This window comes from Suricata suricatta, chromosome 9 (assembly GCF_006229205.1).
Source record: "Suricata suricatta isolate VVHF042 chromosome 9, meerkat_22Aug2017_6uvM2_HiC, whole genome shotgun sequence".
Classification (NCBI taxonomy): Eukaryota; Metazoa; Chordata; class Mammalia; order Carnivora; family Herpestidae; genus Suricata; species Suricata suricatta.
Genome location: NC_043708.1, coordinates 80,091,050 through 80,112,182, shown reverse-complemented (window position 1 = coordinate 80,112,182; position 21,133 = coordinate 80,091,050). Strand labels below are relative to the sequence as shown.

General features: G+C 37.9%; 1 protein-coding gene across 2 annotated transcripts in view; it reads left to right on the top strand.

The window, feature by feature from the left end:
• FSIP1 (fibrous sheath interacting protein 1) overlaps positions 1 to 21,133 on the top strand; it is a 183,464-nt gene that overhangs the window by 55,375 nt on the left and 106,956 nt on the right. For both annotated transcript variants that reach the window (XM_029952680.1, XM_029952681.1), the window contains exon 10: positions 3,534 to 3,674. In XM_029952680.1, the coding sequence (XP_029808540.1) occupies positions 3,534 to 3,674 (141 nt within the window). The remainder of the gene's footprint in view (positions 1 to 3,533; positions 3,675 to 21,133) is intronic.

Here is a 21,133-nt window from a genome sequence, read left to right as displayed (position 1 = left end):
CCATAGTAGCAACTCAGATGGACTAAGACACTGTGATATCTTACTTCATGGTAGATATATCTTTATAAAAGTTCATGAAATGCTGAATGCTGAAAGCTGCAGAGGGACCTTCATACTATCTTTTCCAAATGCCCCCGTAACATTAGGTTTTCTTCTTAAAAATATTCATGATAATAATTCACTCTCTGGATGCTTACAGAGATTAAGAGCTAGCAGAAGTGAGTCCTCTTTTGTGGGAAACAAAATGTAAAATAATTGCTTCTTGAAATTGAAATACTCTTTTAATTGTGTCCTCATTAGAAATTTATACAATATAGGGGGCGCCTGGGTGGCTCAGGCAGTTAGCTTCTGACTCTTGATTTAAGCTCAGGTCATGGTCTCACAATTTGTGACTTCAAGCCCTGTGTCAGGCTGTGCTGACAGCATGGAGTCTGCTTGGGATTACCTCTAAACCTTTTTCTTTGCCCCTTCCCAGTGCGCACTCTCTGTCTCTCTCTCTCTCAAAAAAAAAATATATATATATACATGTATATATACACACTTAAAAAATAAATTTATATACAACATAAATTTCATTGAAACATTAGTGTGAACAGAGTTCTGAGAACCAAATTATAGTTGACTTTTGAACAGTGCAGGGAAGAGGGGCGCTGACCCTCAATGCAGTGGAAAACTTGTGTTCTTCTGACTTTCCATAAGCTTAACTACTGCCAAGTGGAAGCCTTACCCATGATGTAAACAGTTGATGAACACATATTTTGTATGCTGTATATGTTATATATTGTATTCTTACAATAAAGTAAGATAAAGAAAAGGTTATTAAAGAAATCATAAGGAAGAGAAAATACATCTATAGTAGTGTATTGTTTATTGAAAAATAATCTGTGCGAAAGTGGACCTGTGTGGTTCAAACTCGTGTTACCCACAGGTCAGCTGTACAGTCTGTTGGCCGGTGCTTCTGCAGCTTCAGGGTTATAGTTTGTGTTGGGATACAGAGTGGGATTAGTCATGGTCCTTGTCTGAGCAGTGGCAGTGTGGTGACTGCGATGAGGGAACGTGTGGCATGACCAAGAGAATAATTGTCCTTCCTAAGTGTGTGAGGGAACATTTTATAGGGGAAATATATTTGTACTCAAAACGAGTAGGAATGTTTCCGAGGAGCTGGAGGAAAGGGGCATGGAGTAGTGGAGAACTAGAGTAGTGAATGTTGCCATGGTTTTGGGTCTGAGACTCAAGCAATGGGAGACGTGGCTGAAGAGCTAGGCAGGGTCAGGCCAGGAATGATCGAGGACTTTGCTCCATGGCTTTGCTCCGTGGCCTCTCTGCAAAGGGTGGAGTGAATGGGGAGACTGGTGGCACTCAGATTAGTTTAGAGGCTCACGCAGTAGCTTAAGTGGATAGGTCTCACGGTTTCAAGTACTTTTATTCAGGCTGTCAGTCCCCTGTTCAGTCAGAATCTCCAGTGTGGAGGCTGGGGGCCTTTGAAAAGTTTCCCAGGCTCTGTGGGTGAGTCCGAAGACCCCTGGAGTTAGAAAAGCACTGGTTCAGGTGAATGATGAGGCAGTGAGGAAGAGAGGAGGCCTTAATGGGGAGTGTTAGGAAGTGAGATGGTGACCCTTCAAGCAAAATTGAAGGTAGTGAGACATTTATCCCAAAGGCTAAATATTTTTAGATTTATAAAAAATTATACTTTTCCTGTCATTTAAAAAAATGGAATTTGTAATAGAATATTATGAGATTAGGTTGATTTTGAGAAACAATGATATAGAAAAATAATAAACTTACATTGATAAGTGAAAAAATTCAAATTGAAAATGACAGTATGGTGTGATCCAAGTTCTATGAAAAAGAAGCAGTCACAAAAGAAATATGCTAAGTACCTGTAAATTAAAACTGCATAACAAGGCACTTGAGTGGCTCAGTCATTTGAGCATCTGACTTTTGATGTAGGGTCAGGTCATGATCCCAGGGTTGTCGGATCCAACTCTACATTCGGCTCTGTGCTGAGCATGGAGCCTGCTTACGATTTTCTCTCTCTCTTTCTCTGCCCCTCTCCCTCACTCATGTACTCTCTCTCTCTCTAAAAAAAATAAAAATAAAAAAATAAAAAATGAAATAATAAAACAAGTTACAAATTATTTAAAGAGTAGTGACAATGTCAAATATTAAAATCATATGACATAAAGTGTAGATAGAGGGTAATGTGTAGCTTTACATGTACTTTTCTTCTTCTTAAAAAACTTGAATTTTCTGTTTCATTTATCAATTGCTAATTAACAAAGTCCCTGTAATTCAGTGTCTTAGAAATGTTCCAGCTTCATCTTAGGTTGTCTGGAGACAGTGCTGCTCCTCTCTCTTCAGTAGGAAGTGGCCGGTAATCTGCATAACCAATACTTTTTCTGAATCAATGTTTTTCATCACAGAGCGAGGTCCCAAGGCACCAAAATAACCCCAAATACAAGAAAAGGAAGCATCTTCAGAGAGAAACAGGATACAAGTACTTCCTACTTGGGGTAGATTTTGGGCATGATACAAGCTCTATAAGGGATGAGAATGTAGGAGGATTCTGGTTTGAGTAACTTCATATATGACATATATGACATTATGTCAGTTACCTGCACGGCAACATAGAGTAGGAGATCTGTGGAGAAAAGATAGGAAGTTTAGTTATAGATAAAAGGCCAACTTACTGTCAAATACCCATTTTTTCTCCCTAGAAATAATATTAACTTTGAATGATTATGGTTCTGTCCATTCAAATATTGCTGATAATAGTGAAATACTTCCATTATGTAATTCTTATTCTTTTCAGAGGACACATTTAACTCACATTTGTTAGGCACTAAGATTTGTTGCGTGCCTACTACATACTGTGATGACTTTGGGGCCAGATACTATTATTGTTTTGTAGATGCTGAAACTGAAGTTCAGACAGGTTAGTTGATCTTCCTAAGGCCATCTTAGTCAGGATTCAAAACTTCTGACTTTGCCCCTTCCAGTTCACTAGTAAACATCTGCCTCTCATAGCAGGGATAGGCAGGATTTTTTTCCTTGTTATTTATGTATGATGGACTTGGAGTCCAGAGAAAGTGTGATTTACCCAAGATCTTGAGCTGATATGTACAGAGTAGGGACCAGAGCCCAGGTTGCAGCTTCCTGGCCACTGCTCTTTTCACTGTAACTTCTTGCTTTCCAGATGATTGAATTTATCTTCTTACTTGTCTTATGTATAGTTGGACCTTTCTCCTTCAAAGAGGAGAAATTATGAATTTCATAGGGAATTATGAATATTATTTGTTAAAAAATAGTTTCCATACCCAATGTGGGGCTTGAACTCCTGACCCTGAAATCAAGACCTGAGATCAAGAATCAGATTGTCTGCCAACTGAGCCACCCAGGTGCTCCTGAATATTATTTCTGAAGGGAAGAAATATTGTTTGACAAGCAGAACCAACCTTCAAAGTTCAGTTGCTTTGGGGTGACATGTGATGGTGTATTTCCAGCCTGTGCGTGATTTTGTTTTTTTTAATTAGGAGCCTGACCTTAATGATGATAATAAAAATATGGAAATAACTCCCGGAGAAAAGGTACTTCGGGAAACCAAAGAACAACGGGATCAGCAAAACCGGCTGAGAGAGATAGATGATAAACTGAGAAAGATGAAGGACAATGTGGTAAGTCTTTTTTATTTAAAGTTTAACACTAACCAATGATTGTATTAAAAAAAGTCTCCAGTTTCCTTTGACTGTTTTATGACTGGTTTTATATGTTAAGTCCATCAAGAAAAACTGACACGGGAGAATGTAGGTAAGAATGTGAATAGAAGCTAAAAATGTGATTCATAGAACTTAAAGTAATATTATACTTTATGTGATATAATAAATCTGTGAAATACTATCTGAAGTCAGAATAATGATCCATGTGCCTAATATTCTGTGTCTGACAGTGACATAAATGTTTTTTTATTTAATAGAAAAATCTGGTAGTTATTCTCCACAAAATCGTCTTTATATATCGAACTTACGGTTCAAACAGTCGCACTTTTTGTCCATAATTCATAATGTATTATTGCTCAGTTTTAACTCATTCCAAATCCTTTGTGTACCTATGTCATGTTTTAATAGCTTGTCATTGAAAGACATATCACTGCTGATGAGAGAAAGCTCTTAAATCAACACAATTGTGAGTTGGTTGGCATTCTGAACCGTTAGAAATGCTCCCTAATATTCTGATTTTCCAGCTACCCATAGGATTCTTCTACCTGGCTACTTGCTTTTACCTAAAATTAAACATGACAAGACTAAACTTGTGATTCCACATACATCCTCTCTCCCAGGGCTGGTCTTGTCATAATTGCAGAAGTACCTACTTTCTGTCTCCTCCTAAATCCTATTATCTTGGGTGATCTTCAAGCCTCATTAACTTTTAACCAGTATGTCTAATTTGCTGTCATATCTTGCCACAATTCTTTATGACTCTTTGAAAATCTTCTCTTTTTTTGTCCTTGCTTGTATCACTCTTCTGTCGGCAGAGTCTCCGACAGAAGAGTGATACAAGTGTCTCCTCCTGTCTAGCCGCTTAACCCTGGTCAGTCTTTTCTCTTATTATTTTATATTATATGCTGTTCCGTGGGAATGAGCGTCAGGTGAGTGATTTTGGTTCCATTCTGATCTCCTTAGAGCTATCCAAGAGTGTGCATCGGTCTCGACTGAGATTCTTCACCCTTTAATGACCGTGTCCCCCTGAATTGCTTTTAACCATTTGCCAGCCATGGACAGCACCCTTGACTTTCAGCCTAAAGGATAGCTATGTCTACCTAATGAGAGTCAGGCAACAGATCTAAGGAAAATCTGTGCATTGTGCTTCTCTTTAGAATTCATTTTTGGGGGCACCTGGGTGGCTCAGTCTGTTGAGCGTCTGGCTTCGGCTCAGGTCATGATCTCACAGTTCATGGGTTTGAGTCCCACTCAGGCTCTGTGCTGACAGCTCAGAGCCTGGAGCCTGCTTCAGATTCTGTCTCTCCCTCTCTCTCTGACCCTTCCCTGCTCATGCTATCTCTCTCTGTCTCTAAAAAATAAATAAAAAAACACTAAAAAAGAAAAGAATTACTTTTTGTTTACTTTTCATGGGAAATTAAGTGAGGATTATGTTTCAGGGAGACCTTCATTTTTATTGTCTGAGGGATTTTTTTCTCCTTGAGTCTATCGATATGGGGAGCAAGTGGAAGAGGTTATGCAGTGCAAAGAGGCTCCTGGCCAGTAGCTGTGGTGGCGGTGATGGGGCATTGCAAACTTGATGTGGTAAATAAAATGTTTGTGGTTTGACTGGTTTTGAAAATGGTTGGCACTTCTCACCCCATGCCTGCTGATCCAAGGCAGTCAAAGCCTGTCATTCTCCATAATTCACTTCTGATTTCTCACCATTTGTCTTATGCCTTGGACATGTATCCGTTATTTTCTACCATGTCTCTATTATTACTTAATTTTTGACTCAAAACCTTCGTCCTTCAGGAAATCTTGTATATTTTTCCAGTGTCATATGAAGATTGGCTAGACTTACAGAAGTAAGACAGATAGCAAGAGTTGGTAGTTATCTAAGTGGAAAAGAATAATGCGTAAGTAGAGAAGAGCAGCTGCTGTGGACCTGCGGTGACAGGCACTGTTCCAAGTACTTTGTAACTTAGTACCTCACCTAGTCTTTATAACCACTCTGTGAGCTAAACACTACTCTCCTTTCACCACTATCACTGTTTTCCAGACCAGGAAATAGAGGTGTGGAGAGCTTGAGTAACTTCCTCAAGCACATGTAGCTACTGAGTGGCAGAGACAGGATTCAAATGATTAAATTTCAACAACTATTTTATTGCTTTACGGTCAACCCTTTGAGAAACTTGTGTGATAAAGGCATTTGTGTGTTGGTCTGTATTGTCTTTATGTTTTGATTACCTAGAGTTTCATAATATCTGATGGATCACATTGTATACCACTTGTGTGTGCTTTTTAGGGAAGATACTGTGTCTGTTTAAAACTCTGCAAAGCCCATTGCACCTCATAGACTTCTAGGTATTTTGTGGATTGGGAATCTGGAGACCTGACTCCTTGTTTCACAGTTGTCAGGGGCCTGCTCCGTCACCTTGAATAAGTCACTTAGTCTCTTGAAGACTTGGTTTTCTTACTTTAAAATCAAGAGAGTAGGGCTAGATGGCCTTTCTCCTTCTGCCTGATTGTTGACATATTTTAGGTGAGAAATGAAGTCATTTATAGCATCTAAAGCTTAGTGTGTGTGCTTCCCAATTGTTCAGTATTAATTGGTTTAAATATTCTGTTGAAAGTTACCTTTGGAAGTTTAGTAACACTTTTTGGGAGAATGTGAGATTGTCTTTCATCTGAATAAAAAGAGTTAGCTTGCTACCTATAGAGCAAAGAATGTGTTTTCTGAGTGATTGCTTCTGGAAATGGCTAATTTTAGTTTTGTCTTACTCTTCTTATTACAAGAGAACATTGTTTCAAGATCACTGATTTGGGTGAAAGCGGTGATCTGTGGCCATTGAATTGGTGACTTAGGGGTAAGGTCCATATTCAGTTTTAGGGATGAACGAGGGAAAGAGTGAGGGAAAGGGCAATGTAGAAGCCCTGGGGGTAGTCCTGGACTCACCTGAATCTTAGGTTTGATTTGTCAGTCAGGGCTGGCAAAGTGACTTAATTCTATGTTTCAGATGGGGGCCGAGGCTGCAAATGCACATCTGCTTCGGTCAAGATTGGTTGAGGAATTGGGATTTGGTCAAGTCCAGTGATGGTAGTAGTGGCTTTGGTGTCAGTGGATCTTGCTATTAGGAGCTGGGGGAAAGTAGGCACAACGAAATGAAATTGAGGCTCACAAGTGTAGCATGAATATCAGTAGGCAGACAGGGTCTCTGAATACAGCTGCGTAAGTAGAGGAAGGATGAGCCATGGCCGCTAGAAGCAGCATATGTGAAACAAATCTTTAGGATTCACTCACTGTGAGTCAGCAATTTAACTCACAATTTAGAGCCATAACATTTTGAAGAGGTAAAGGAGAATCTGTGTCACCGGTGCATTAATAAACCACACTGGTCTAAAGCACAACACTAAACAGGTGTTCTCTGTTCCCAAGGTGGAATAAATGCATAACAATTACACATAAAATTTCACTAAAGATCTGAGGTGAGGCAAATAACCCTTGGAAACAAACTGCCCGATGAATAGAGGCAGGCTACAAATAGTTTTTCTTAACATTTTATCGCAAGAAGGAAAAGCCCCCAAGGTGTCTACTAACTCACATCCCTGTAGCTGCTATGCTGCATATGATGGGAGAGGCGAGCAAAATGGATCTTATTTGGATAGTACAGTGACAAAGATGAGGAAGTGATTTAAAACCAAGACACAAGAACGATTGTTGATGGAACTGAGTACATTTATTTAGCTTGGTGAGGAAGAGATTGTGTGTGTGTGTATGTGTGTGTGTGTGTGTGTGTGTGTGTGTGTGTGTGTGTGTGTGTGTCTTGGGGAGGTGGGGAGGGATGGTTTGGTGGAAAATCACACAATATCCACTTCCCAAAGACATTTAAAGGACTATGGTTTAAGTATTAGTTTTAATCTTTGATAGTGTAGGAAAAAACCATGGTGATTGGGAGGCCATGAAGAGACAGATTCCCGGTAAATAGGAAGGAAGAGGGTTAGAATGGTCTGAGTGGGATTGATCTGTCTGGAGCAAGGCCTTTAAGTTAGGCTGGAGTGGACTGAGAGGGCTTTAAGTATCAGTAGGATGGCTGGATAGTCTAGGTCCCTTTCTCCAGCCCAGGCAGCTTGTGTGTGGCAAGTGTGTGGTGGGGCTGTGCTTCCAGCTCGTTTTCATGTGTGGCGGGTGGGGTTTGTGCTGAGCCACTCACTTCTTGCCTGGTTGGTTCCCATGGGGTTGGGAGTATTGGCTTTGACCCTGGATAAGACTTCCTCTGTCAAGCTCACTACTTGTATGGAGAAAATTTGAAATGATAGAATCAAGAGAAAATGAAAATAGCCATATTTATAGAATAGGCGACACAAGACAGATCCCACAGACAGCCTCTCCATCATTTGCATGCAGTGATCTCTGGTACCTGTCCTCTGATTTTCCCGTCTAGCTCCGAGAGTCACTTTCTATTCTTTTAGGTGCTGTACAGGCTTCTCTGTCCACTCACTCTTTTAAACCCACTCTGCTTTATATTACCTCCCTGGGTTATAGTTTTGTTATGTAAGCTTCTATACATGGACATAATGGTTAAGAGCCATACACTGGAGCAGCCTGCATGGGATTGAATCTCAACTCTGTACTTACTAGCTGTGTGACCTTGGACAGGTCTCTTGACCTCTCCGTGCTTTATTTCATTGATCTGTAGATTGGGATAGTTATAATTAATATCCAGATTATAGATTGTTCTGAAAATTAAACTAGCTAGCATATATATTAGGTGCTTTGAACAGGGTTTGGCACATTTTAAATGCTACTTAAATGTTTATTATTAATATTGTTAATCTTACTATTAATTATTATTAAGGTGGCATTTGCATATGCTTGTTACTATGATAACAAAGGAAGGATATAGTAGAGAAGATGAAATTAAAGATGGAAGTAAGCCTTAGAAAAGAATCAAGGGGTGCCTGGGTGGCTCAGTTGGTTAAGGGTCTGACTTTGGCTCAGGTCATGATCTCGTGGCTGTTCGTGAGTTCAAGCCCTGCATTGGACTCTGTGCTGACAGCTCAGAACCTGGAGCCTACTTCAGATTCTGTGTCTACTTCTCTCTACTCACATTCTGTCTGTCTGTCTGTCTCTCTCTCTCTAAAAAATAAATAAACATTAAAAAAAAAAAGAAAAGAATGAAGATGCCCTTTTTCTGACTCAGGATGAAAGGAGACCAGGGCGGTCCTAGAAAGGCAGGTTTGGACCTGAAGAAGAGAAGGTGAGAGAGGTCATGCCTGGATGTTCTCTCTGTGCTCTGTAATTTAGAGACCAAGCCGTAGGATCAGAATGTGAGGGCAAAGTGGAGATGGAGCCTTGAAGCGGGGAGGGAGGGCTGGAATGGATGCTGTGAGACTGACGGCAAGGCGATAGTGAGCTGTGAAGACACCCCAGCTGGGTTGGACACTGGGTTGGCTGGAAAGTAGCCAGTCAGCAGCCTTGGGTCTTCTCTGACCACCCTCAGCCATCCTCCAAGAATGGAAAAAATGGGTTGAGAGTTAAGGCAGGGGTGAGGAAGAGGTCGGGTGATTGCCACAGAAGCTGAAGGAAGCAAGGGATTTAGTGGTACCTGTGAGACCATAACTAAAATGGAGAAAGGAAACAAAAGTAATGTATCTGCTTCAGGTATCAGCTGGACCTTTTTGCCTTTCAACCTGGTTGCATAACTTACGATTATATACAGAGAATAGAATTGCAGACAGCTATCAAAAGATTGAGGTAGATCCATGTATCTTGTGACGATGTCTGTGATACAGTATTTAGGAAAAACAGCCTGTTTCTTAAGATAATAACCCGTATGATTCCATTTTTAGTTTTAGAAAGTCATAGAAAAATCCTGGGACAGTATATAACAAATGCTCAACAATGATTACTTTTAGTAGGGATGAGATGGATGGGGAGGTGAAAAAAGGAAATTCACTTTTTATAACATACACTATTTAAAGGAGAAAGTGTGTTGGAATTATGAGTGCTTTTTCTATTATTTCTCATACATTTCTTTATATCCAAAGTTTCCATGATATATGTGCATTGCATTTGTAAATAGAATCAATGTTTCAAAACATGGAAAGCATTGATATATACAAAGGATCATTACTTATTGTCTTCATGCATTTGGAAAAATAGAGTGAGTCATCATAAAGAGATTGTTCAGCCTTACCAGTGATTAAAATTCCTATTCAAGCAATCTTTTTTTTTAATGTTTTTTTTTATTTTTGAGAGAGACAGCATGACAGGGGAGGGTCAGAGAGAGAGGGAGATTCAGAATCTGAAGCAAACTCCAGGCTCTGAGCTAGCCGTCAGCACAGAGCCTGACGTGGGGCTCGAACCCACAAACTGTGAGATCATGACCTGAGCCAAAGCCGGACACTTAACTGACTGAGCCACCCAGGTGCCCCAGTTCAAGCAATCCTAAGGCACTGTATACACATATCAGACCAGCAAAAATATGATAAATACAATATAATTAGATGGTAGTAGGAGTAGTGTGGAGGTAGAGACAGCAATATTTGAACATTATTGGTAGCTAATTTATTTTTATGATGAAGAAAAATTTTATATTTTTAATTAAAAAAATCTTAGGGGTGGTGGCTCAGTTGATTAAGCATCCGACCTCAGCTCAGGTCATGATTTTACCACTCATGAATTTGAGCCCTGCATCTGGCTCTGTGCTGACAGCTCAGAGCCTGGAGCCTGCTTCAGATTCTCTGTCTCCCTCTCTCTCACTGCTTTTCCCCCATTCATGCTTTCTCTCTCTCTCTTTCTCAAAAATAAATAAATATTAAAATTTTTTTTAAATGAAAAACATTTTTTAAATTCCAGTACAGCTAACATACAGTGTGATATTAGTTTCAGGTGTGCAACACAGGATTCAACACTTCCATACATCCCCCAGAGTGCATCCTGACAAGTGGGCTCCTTAATCCCCATCACCTATTTCACCCATCCCCCTACCTACCTCTCTGCTGGTAACTGTCAGTTTGTGCTCTATAGTTAAGATGATATTTCTTTTTAGTCCTTTGCTTATTTGTTTTGTTTCTTAAATGCCACATGTGAGTGAAATCGTATGGTACTTGTCTTTCTGTTACTGATTTGTTTTGCTTAGCATTATACTCTCTAGCTCCATCCATGTTGTTGAAAATGGCAAAATTTTATTCTTTTTTATGGCTGAATAATATTCCATTGTGTGTATATATACCACATCATCTTTATCCATTCATTGATTTATGATGGATACTTGGACTTCTTCCATAATTTGGCTAGGCTATTGTGAATAATGCTGTGTATGTCCCTTTGACCTAGTGTTGTTGTTTTTTTTTTAATGTTTTTATTTTATGTTTGAGAGGGTGATTGAGGGTGTGAGTGGGGGAGGGGCAAAGAAAAAGGAAAACACAGAATCCAAAGCAGGCTCCAGGCTCTGAGCTGTCAGCACAGAGTCTAATGCGGGGTTTGAAATCACAAACTATAAGATCATGACCTGAGCTGAAGTCGGACACTTAACTGACTGAGCCATCAGGCACCCCTGAACTAGTGTTTTGTATTTTCTGGATAAGTATTCAGTTACTGGTGACTTTTTAAATTGGTTCTTTTTCCCATCGAAAGCAGTTGGTCAATTTCTATGACCATGGCTCTCACATTTATATTTTTGACCTGCACAATTCTGCTTTTAGGGATATGTACAAAGAAATAACAGCCAAGGAGAACCAAACAAAAGAAAGTAAGGAACAACTTAAATCCTCTCAAACAGAATGCCAAAACGATTTATACAGTCATACTCATTTAATACTACAGTAGGATAATAAAAATGATAAATCCAAGGATTTTGTCAATAGTGGACTTTTAGTTGGAAATGAGTAACCTGAAACCTAAAAGTAAAAATTCTACGTAGATTGTAAGTATCAACTATAACTATGGGAGATATATGTGTGTATACTGACAACAATCTGAGGAGAAATAGAATACAAATATCAATAGCTTAGTTCTGTTATTTTCTACTTTCTATTAAATTGCCTTTATTCTTGGGGCACCCGGGTGGTTAAGTTAGTTAAGTGTCCAGCTTCAGCTCATGTCATGATCTCCTGATTCACAAGTTTGAGCCCCATATTGGCCTCTCTGCTTTCAGCACAAAGCCCTCTTGGGATCCTCTGTCTCCCTTTCTCTTGGCCCCTTCCCTGCTCATGCTTTCTCTCTCTCTCAAAATAAATAAATAAACATGAAAAAAAATTTTTTAAGTGCCTTTATTCCTAAAGAAAGGGGTTCATCATTGAGGTAATTTTATTATTTCATTGTTTTGTTTACATACATTTTAACCTTTTAATGTAATGTTAGGCTTCTTGAGTAATTTGTATAAATAGTAATAATTCATGTTTGGTTTAATTTTTTCAGAGGTATTAATTGTTCCATTGTGATAATAAGACTAGAGTTTTATTTTTTCAGCTAAAGAACATCTTGAGCTTCTAGAAATAGGTAAAAATACATTTAATGAAGTTGCATAATAATCCTAGCTTTCACAAATCAGAAGAATTCAATTTTAGTTTTTGCATTTTTCAAGAAAGAATTATCACACTGATCTCATCTCATGGACTCCTTTAATGATAAAATATTCTCAGAAAAGATTTTTTGTTAGTATTGTTAGCAAAAGCTTTCCATGGTTCCAATCATTCTAAATGCATTGACCACACTTTTTAGTTCTTTATTGTGTCTCTTTTGATTCTCAGTTTGAATTTCATTCATTTTTTTTTCATCATTTGAAGTCTCTACTATTTCTTTCTACATTCTTTCCCTTTTCAGTTTCCTGGAAACCATTGAGCTTGGCCTTGTCTGGTGAACTGCATTGTCATTATTGCATCGAAATGTTTAGCACTCTAAGCCTTGTTGCTGAGCATCGTAGATAAGAATGTGGTTCACAAAGGATGATAAATCCTTGTGTTCTAACTCTTATTTTGACATGCTCTTGCCGTTTAACCTAGTATAAGAATACATGGACCCCAATCAGAAGACTGGAGGGTTTCTTCTGCTCAGTGAATGGTGGAGGGCCTACCTTCAATTACTAAACATGCCATAGAATCAGAATTATATAGAATGTGAGAGCTGAAGGGTCCTTACAGGTCACGTGGGCCAGTCCCCTGGATTAGAAACCAAAGTCTTAAATAGCTGAATGATTTTTCCAAGACTCACAGTTAGTTAGTGGTAGACTTGGGCCAGTCCCCAATTCTTTTGACATTTTAGCCTGTGAGCATTCCATTACATTCAGCCTCTCTAAGTCACACCTACTCATGTCAGCCAATTTCCAGCTAGGTTTTGGGGCCACCGACAAATGTGGGCTTCGTTCTAAAGCCTTTAAGCTGTTACCAGACATTTATACGTCTTACCCAAATTCCATGGAACTCCAAACAAACCTTACATGTTCGTGGTTAAACTGGAAGACTAACTAATATGTTTTGGTATTCATAGATTAAGTAAGGCCTGAGTTGGAAAAGTAATTATACTCTCTCTTTGGTATCATTGTTCAGAACTGTAGACATTATTTAATCTTTATCATTTGTAAGAGCTTTCAGGAAGGTGGATGAAATGATAACATTGACACATAAATTATTGGTATTTTTATAGAGTTTATAGCCTTTACTTTTCCATCTGTAGGTGTTGGTAGGTGTGTGCAGTGATGGTGCAAAATATTTGGTTGTGAAAATTTGAGAGTGGGATTTGTATGGTAACAGTAGAACGAATCTTAAAAAATCCGTTCCTGAAATCATAGGCAGAAAGAAACACATTTTGAAACAAGTAAATAGAACACAAAAATTTCAGAAGCACTAATTTATTTCTACATCATCTGATGCAGAAATCTTGATAAAACTTTTTGCAACTGAATAGTATCTTAATAGTTGCGAAACAGCGTGTAGCAGTTACAGGTACTTAGCTAGTGTTCAGGAATTATTCTAGAATGAATGGAGCCAGTAACCATTTTACATTTATCAACTATGTATAGTATTCAAATATGTTGCAGAATAAATTGAAAGCACAATTAGCTGTATTGCTTTGGGACTAAAACATTAAAGGTAATTGGATGTTTTTTCCATCAACTTATTTTGTTTCAACCATCATTTTAAAAACATTTGTAAAATACATTAATAAATTTCAGTTTCAAATATATTTGGGACAAGAGGGATTATATAGGCATTATACTTTGTGCTATGCCTATATAATAAAATATTTTAAAAACTGCTAAGGATATTTTCTTCTGGGTTATGATTCTTCACATGGAATTATAATGTATGCATTACTATAATGCAGACTTGATATTGTTACAGAAGGTATAAGTATTGTGCTATTCCTGAATGATCATGTGCAAGTCTTGAAAGTTATCTTAAAAATGAAAATTCTGGTGCTAACTTTGTTTTATTTTATTTTATTATTATTATTTTTAATAGTTTATTGTCAAATTGGTTTCCATATAACACGCAGTGCTCTTCCCCACAAGTGCCCTCCTCCATCACCACCTAACTTTGTTTTAGAACATTATCTGCTTTTTAAAAAGCTTTGTTGTTGGGCAGAGTCTCTAGAAATTGATAATAAGGCTAGTTCGATTTTATTATAATTCACATGTTGCTTTCTGAATTGGTTTTCAAAGTTCAGTTGTTGAGGCCCTGGATGTGGTTACCTGGAACAAGCTCATGGACATAACTTAGGAAATGAACAAAGAATATCTTATTAAAGGTTATAATTAAATATAATTATATAAAATGAAATAAGTATTATAAATATTGTAATATGCCACACACTTACATTTAACCAGTGTAGCATTTATTGACATAAAATTAGTATGCATAAGTAATTAAAACTTATGACAATTTTAGAGGTTGAGATTAAACCCATTATTTGGTTGTTAACATGTGGTAGTCATACTATTTAATTTCTTTTCCAATGCTTAAGGTCATTGTTAGTATCATTTAGTATAATAAATTCTTGAATTTATTTCCAATGGAGATGATGAATTCCCAGTAGAGATGTATTTGTATTCATATGTAGTCCTTAATCCTTTAATTTTTCTTAACTAGCTCTAGCGAGTATTTTTTTTTTTTAACAGACCTTTAGGATTTTAGACCTACTTCTTGTTACCATCCACTCTGGTTTCTCTTCAGATCGTATAAATCCTACTTCTTGTTACCATCCAAGGCTACCTCTAGCCAAAGCAGCGGCTGTCTAAAGCAGTGATTTTAATGTGGAGGGTTAAAGAACTCTTTGTTATTGGTGGGGAGCAAGCAACTTTTACTAGAATGTAAGTGCATGTCTATTTACTTCATCAAGAAAAGCTTGTGATGTGAATTCTGGCATAGGTTCTGAGTGCAGAGCAGGCCTGTTACAAACGGGTTGAGGACCAGCACTGAACAGCAGGCTACACTTTGAGGGGTGCTGAGTGTAGGCTGTTCCTGATCTCTGATGTTGAGCCCAGGGTTCTGAGCACTGCAGCTCATGGATCTCAGTCGCCAAGATGTGGCTGTCTTCTTACTCTTTTACCTTCACCTTGTGTCTTTCAGACCTATGTTCCTACTGGATAGTGATGTCTTGATATCACTGGGTTCTGCCCTGGTCTTTAATTTCTAGCTCTTTGGCTCATGTATATTATAGGGAACTATGTGGACCTCCATCTCTAGTTTACTGGGTCTGGAGATTATCTTTTTAAAAATTTAAAAAAAAAATATTTATTTATTTTTGAGAGACAGAGAGAGACAGATCATGAGCAGGGGAGGGGCAGAGAGAGAGGGACACACAGAATCAGAAGCAGGCTTCAGGCTCTGAGCTAGCTGTCAGCACAGAGCCTTATATGGGGCTCGAACCCATGAACTGTGAGATCATGACCTGTGCCGAAGTCAGGCACTCAACCGACTGAGCCACCCAGGCACCCATGGAGATTATCTTTATTAAATTCTTATTCTCTATATCTGTCAGTATGGCTAACCTAAAAAACACAAGAAATAATAAATATTGGTGATGTAGAGAAAAAGGAATCTGTGCATTGTTGATGGGAATGCAAATTGGTATAGCCATTGTGGAAAACAGTATAGGAGTTCCTCAAAAAATTAAAAATAGAGTTACCATATGATCCAATAATTCCACTACTGGATATTTAAAAAAATTTTTTAAATGTTTTTTATTTATTTTTGAGAGACAGGGAGACACAGCACAAGCAGAGGAGGGTCAGAGAGAGAGGGAGACACAGAATCCTAAGCAGGCTCCAGGCTCTGAGCTGTCAGCACAGAGCCCGATGCGGGGTTGAACCCACGAACTGTGAGATTATGACCTGAGCCGAAGCCAGACGCGCTTAACTAACTGAGCCACCCAGGCGCCCCCTACTACTGGATATTTACTTAAAGAAAATGAAAACACTAAGATATAAGATACATGCACCCTTATGTTTATTGCAAAGATAGCCAAGATATGGAAGCTACCCAAGTGTCCATCCATAGGTGACTGGATAAAGATATTGTGTACATACACACACACACACCCAATGGAATATTTCTCAGTCATAAAAGATGGTATCTTTTCATTTGTGACAACATGTATGGCTTTAGAGGGTAAAATGCTAAGTGAAAGAAATCAGACTGAGAAAGACAAATACCATTTGATTTCACTCATATGTGGAATTTAAGAGACAAGACAAATGAACAAAGAAAAAAGAGACTGACAATAAAACCATGGAGAACAAATGATGGTTATCAGACAGGAAGTGGGTGGGGGGATGGGTGAAATAGGGAAGGGGATTAAGAGTACACTTACCACGATGAGCACTGAGTAATGCATAGAATTGTTGAATCACTATATTGAAAAATTCTTGTCCTCAACATTCTGTCTTATTAACATGATACCGTTGGCCACTGACCATAGATGTTAGTGTTTTAGGAGAAAAACATATATGATCCTTAAAAAACTTCCCATAAAATTTGAACTGAAAGTTTTTTTTTTTAAAAACATAGTTTAATGTTGATTTCTTGTCAAGATCATGTATTAACCTTAGTTTATACTTAACTCCAACTATATAGACAATTTAAGAAAACAGCATAATAGCAAAGAAAGATGTCTATCTCTATGGAATGCAATAGAACACATGTGAAATGCAATAGAAACCCAAAACTTAGCAGCCCTGAAGCTGGAAGCTTGACTAATGTGAGGTCAAATTGATCTATGTGAGGCCAGGGACCAGAACCAGATTTACTGTGTGCAACTGTTTCCATAGCCATGGAGGAAAGTCAGAAAAAGCTGAAACAAACTGAAAATACTGCCTGCAGTTATGAATTATATAAAGTTTCGTACTTAGAACAGTAGGGGAGTTCTACTTCTAGCTATATGGCAGGCTAGGTATTCAGAGAAGCTCCTTTTAGTAAAGTCAACCTAAATATAGTTTAAGATGTAATTTTTAAAGCATAGCTGAACTAGCAGAGAAGGGAATTCCTGGGAGGACAGAAATGACAACACAATGAGGGGTAAATGACTGCTGGAGCCAACATTTGTCTCTGAGATATGCGTTGATCTTCAATGGCCTAAAACCTGGATTTCAATAGACCATGCGTAGGGGTCTGACGAGATGGAGCCCGAGGCTGAGGAGGTCAAATCAGAACTCCCACACAGAGTTGCCTCGCAAAGTTGTTAAAACCTCAGTGGGCGAACAAGAAAAAGCCTACTGTGGAGAGGGATGTTGAAGATCGGTGCATGGGGTCTTTGGTTTGGTTGCAGGTGAAATGGGCGGGAAGGCTCTCATAAGACACTCTTAACTACAAGCCTGCATTGAGGTAGGTTTTGAGTTTGAGTTCATACTACTTATCGGGCTTGAAGAGCCTCAAGTTGAATGTTTAGTTGGAAGCGATCGTAAGCTGGCAGTACTCCTGGTTTCTGGTCGAAGGAAAAGGAAGTCTCTCTAGAAGAACACAGTTTAAATCTAGATCTTAAAGAGGTCCTACAAATAAAGTTTAAGGACCATGAACTCTCAATAAAGAACGTCCCTTTCCCCACATGCATAAGGACATAAGGACCACAAGCAAGAGTTAATAGAAAAAACACATTATAGAATCAGCTCCACATAGACTGCAGTTTGGGACAGACTGTTTTGGAATGTAAAATAAGTCTGCTTAACATATTGAAGGAAATAAAAGGGGCTTTTGAAAATATGGCAAAGGAACATTTGAAATGGAACCAATGAAATGAAAATATAATGAAAGTGGAAATTTCTTGGACTTAGAACTTCCCTGATCTCTATACAGGATTCTGGCATTTACACTTATTTCCCCTCTCGTTTTTCTGTAACTTTTCTAAAGCTTTCCATCAACCCCATCAACCCTATAACGAGAACATCATCAATATTTTCAAACCAGCTAGAGGACAACTGTTAGGTGGCTTTTCTAGAGCAGCTGTGTGCCTCTGAATCATAGGGCAGAAGAAAGAAGAAGAGATGTAGTGTAATCACGCACAACGGACATTTGCTAGACTGCGTCTCTGTTATTTTTCTCTGAGTAAGACAGACATCCCCCCCTCCCACCCCCCTGTTAATCTGCCTTTCTTACTGCTTCTCTTAACTGTAGCTTTTTAAACTGTTAGCTCTTAGTATTTGAAATGTGTACATTGAACAATTTCTTAACTGGAACCCATCCCAGATTTAATAAAGAAGTGTATTCCCTGAAACATTAAAATTTTAAAATGAGAGTTTATGTTTTTAGAACAGCACTAGGGTTACAGAAAAAAATATGTAGAAAGTACAGAGTTCCTAAACACCCATCCTAGTTACCCCAATTATTAACATCTTGCATTAGTGTGGCACTTTGGGAACACTTGGTGAACCAATATTGATACCATCAACTAAGGCCCATATTTTATATTAAAGTTCACTCTTCGTGTTGTTCAGTTCTGTAGATTTTAACAAATACATGATGGCATGTTTCTACTATTTCAGCATCCTACAGAATCGTTTAAGTCCCTAAAAATCCAGTATTCTACCTATTCATCCTTCCTCCTAGCCCTCTGAACCCCTAGCAACCACTGATCTTTTCTCTTTGGTTTTGCTTTTTCCAGAATGTGTTAAAACCTTGGTTTATGAGCATAATCTGTTCTGGAAACATGCTAGTAATCCAATGCACTTGTGTAACAAAGTGAATTTCAAGAACCATTGGCTCAGCTGTAATCATGTAGCATTCGGCGCCATGTACAACTTGTATTGCAAGACATTGTTCATATATCAAGTTAAAATTTATTAGAAATGTTTGTTCATCTTGCAGAACACTCGCAGACCAAGTTACTTGCAATCCAAGGTTTTTGGAATTATATGGTATGTAGCCGTTAAAAAATTAATGGACTATTTTTGAGCAGTTTTAGGTTTATGGAAAAAAATGAAGCAAAAAGCACAGAGGATTTCCATATACCCTTTCACCATTGCTTCCCGCTTCCACTTCCTCTATTATTAACATTTTGCATGGTACCTTGGTTATAACTGATGAACCAATATTGATACATTATTATTAACTGAAGTCCTTAGTTTACATTAGGGTTCACTCTTTATATTATACATTGTATGGCTTTTGACAAATGTATGACAAATACCCATCCTTACAATAGCATACAGAATACTTTCATTTCTCTAAAAATCCTCTGTGCTCCACTCTATTCATTCCTTTCTTCCTTTCCATAAATTGCTGGCAACCACTGATTTTTTTTTCTGTTTTCATAGTTTTCCAGAACGTTATATTTTTACTATCTTCATATTTCCAGAATGTCATGTAATTGAAATCGTATGATGTGCAGAATTTTTGGATTGGCTTCTTTCACTTAGCAGTATGTATTTAGGATTTATTCATGTCTTTTTGTGACTTAATAAGCTATTTTTATTGCAGAAAAATAGTATGGATTGTATGGATGTACCATATTCATCTACTAAAGTGCATCTTATTTGTCTACAAGTCTTAACAACTATGAATAAAGCTGCTATAAACATTTGGGTGCAGATTTTTATGTAAACATGCTTTCAGCTTATTTGGGTAAATACCTAGGAGTGTAATTGTTGAATCCTATTATAACCTATGTTTAACTATGTAAGAAATGGCCAACCTTTCTTCTAAAGTGACTGTACTTCTGCTTTCCCACCAGAAATAAGTGACAGTTCCTTTGCTCTGCATCCTTGTCAGCATTTGGTATTGTCATTGTTTTTGATTTAAGCCATTCTGATAAGTATGTAGGGGATGACTCATTTTACTTTGCAATTGCCTAATGACTTATGAAGTTGAACATAACACTTATTCACCATACGTAGATTTTCCTCAATAAGGTGTCTGTTTAGATCTTTTGCCCATTTTGAAATTAGATCGTTTTCTCATTGTTGAGTTTTAAGAGTTCTTTGTGTGTTTTAGGTACAAGTACATGATGAGATGTGTGTTTTGCAAGTATTTTCTTCTGTGGCTTGTCTTTTCATTCTTTTGATCCCTGATCCATTTTTGCACTGTTTTAAGATTATATATATTTTTGTTACAAATCAAAAATTTCTAGAATATAATTTTAAAATAATATGAAATACCAGAGTTTAAAAAATATTAGTGTGAGCTGTATGTAACTACACTTTTCATAGGTCAAAAATGATAGAGTATTGGCAATTTTGTGTAGTCCAATCTAACAGAAGCCAAAGCTTTTTCTCTGCAGTTTTCTACCCATCCATATTTGTCTTTGGGATGATTATTATGTCTTTGGGATGATTCTAGGCAGAAATTAAGCTCATACTGGAATCAACAGAAGATGTAGATACTATAATCATACAGCTTCAATTTTCAAAGACAGTTTTGGTTTCAGTTACTCTGATCACCAATCACTAAAATATCCTATTTATTCTAAGACTTCTTGCTAGTTTTTATTAATTTTTTAATGTTTATTTATTTTTGAGAGAGAGAGAGGGTGAGCTGGGGAGCGGCAGAGAGAGAGGGAGACACAGAATCCAAAGCAGGCTCCAGGCTCTGAGCTGTGAGCACAGGGCCCAACGCAGAGCTTGAACCCACAAGCTGTGAGAGCGTGTCCTCAGTCAAAGTTGGATGCCCACCTGACTGGCCACCCAGGCGCCCCTAAGACCTCTGGTATTTAAAGCTACATTTTATTTATTTATTTATTTAATATAACACAATTTATTTTTTTAACATATGCAATTATTTTCCGTCATTTACAATACAGTAGTTACAATGACACTCCAAACAGAAAAGCAAAGTAAAAAATCAAAACCCCCACTTCTATTTCATGTAATTAGACTTATACAGAAATTAGAAGGTTAAGTACCAACTAGTTAATCACCTAATTTCACAGCTATCTGAAGTGGCAATTGTTATATAGCAGCTTATCTATGATACATTCAAGATACATGATACAATTTATTACTTGC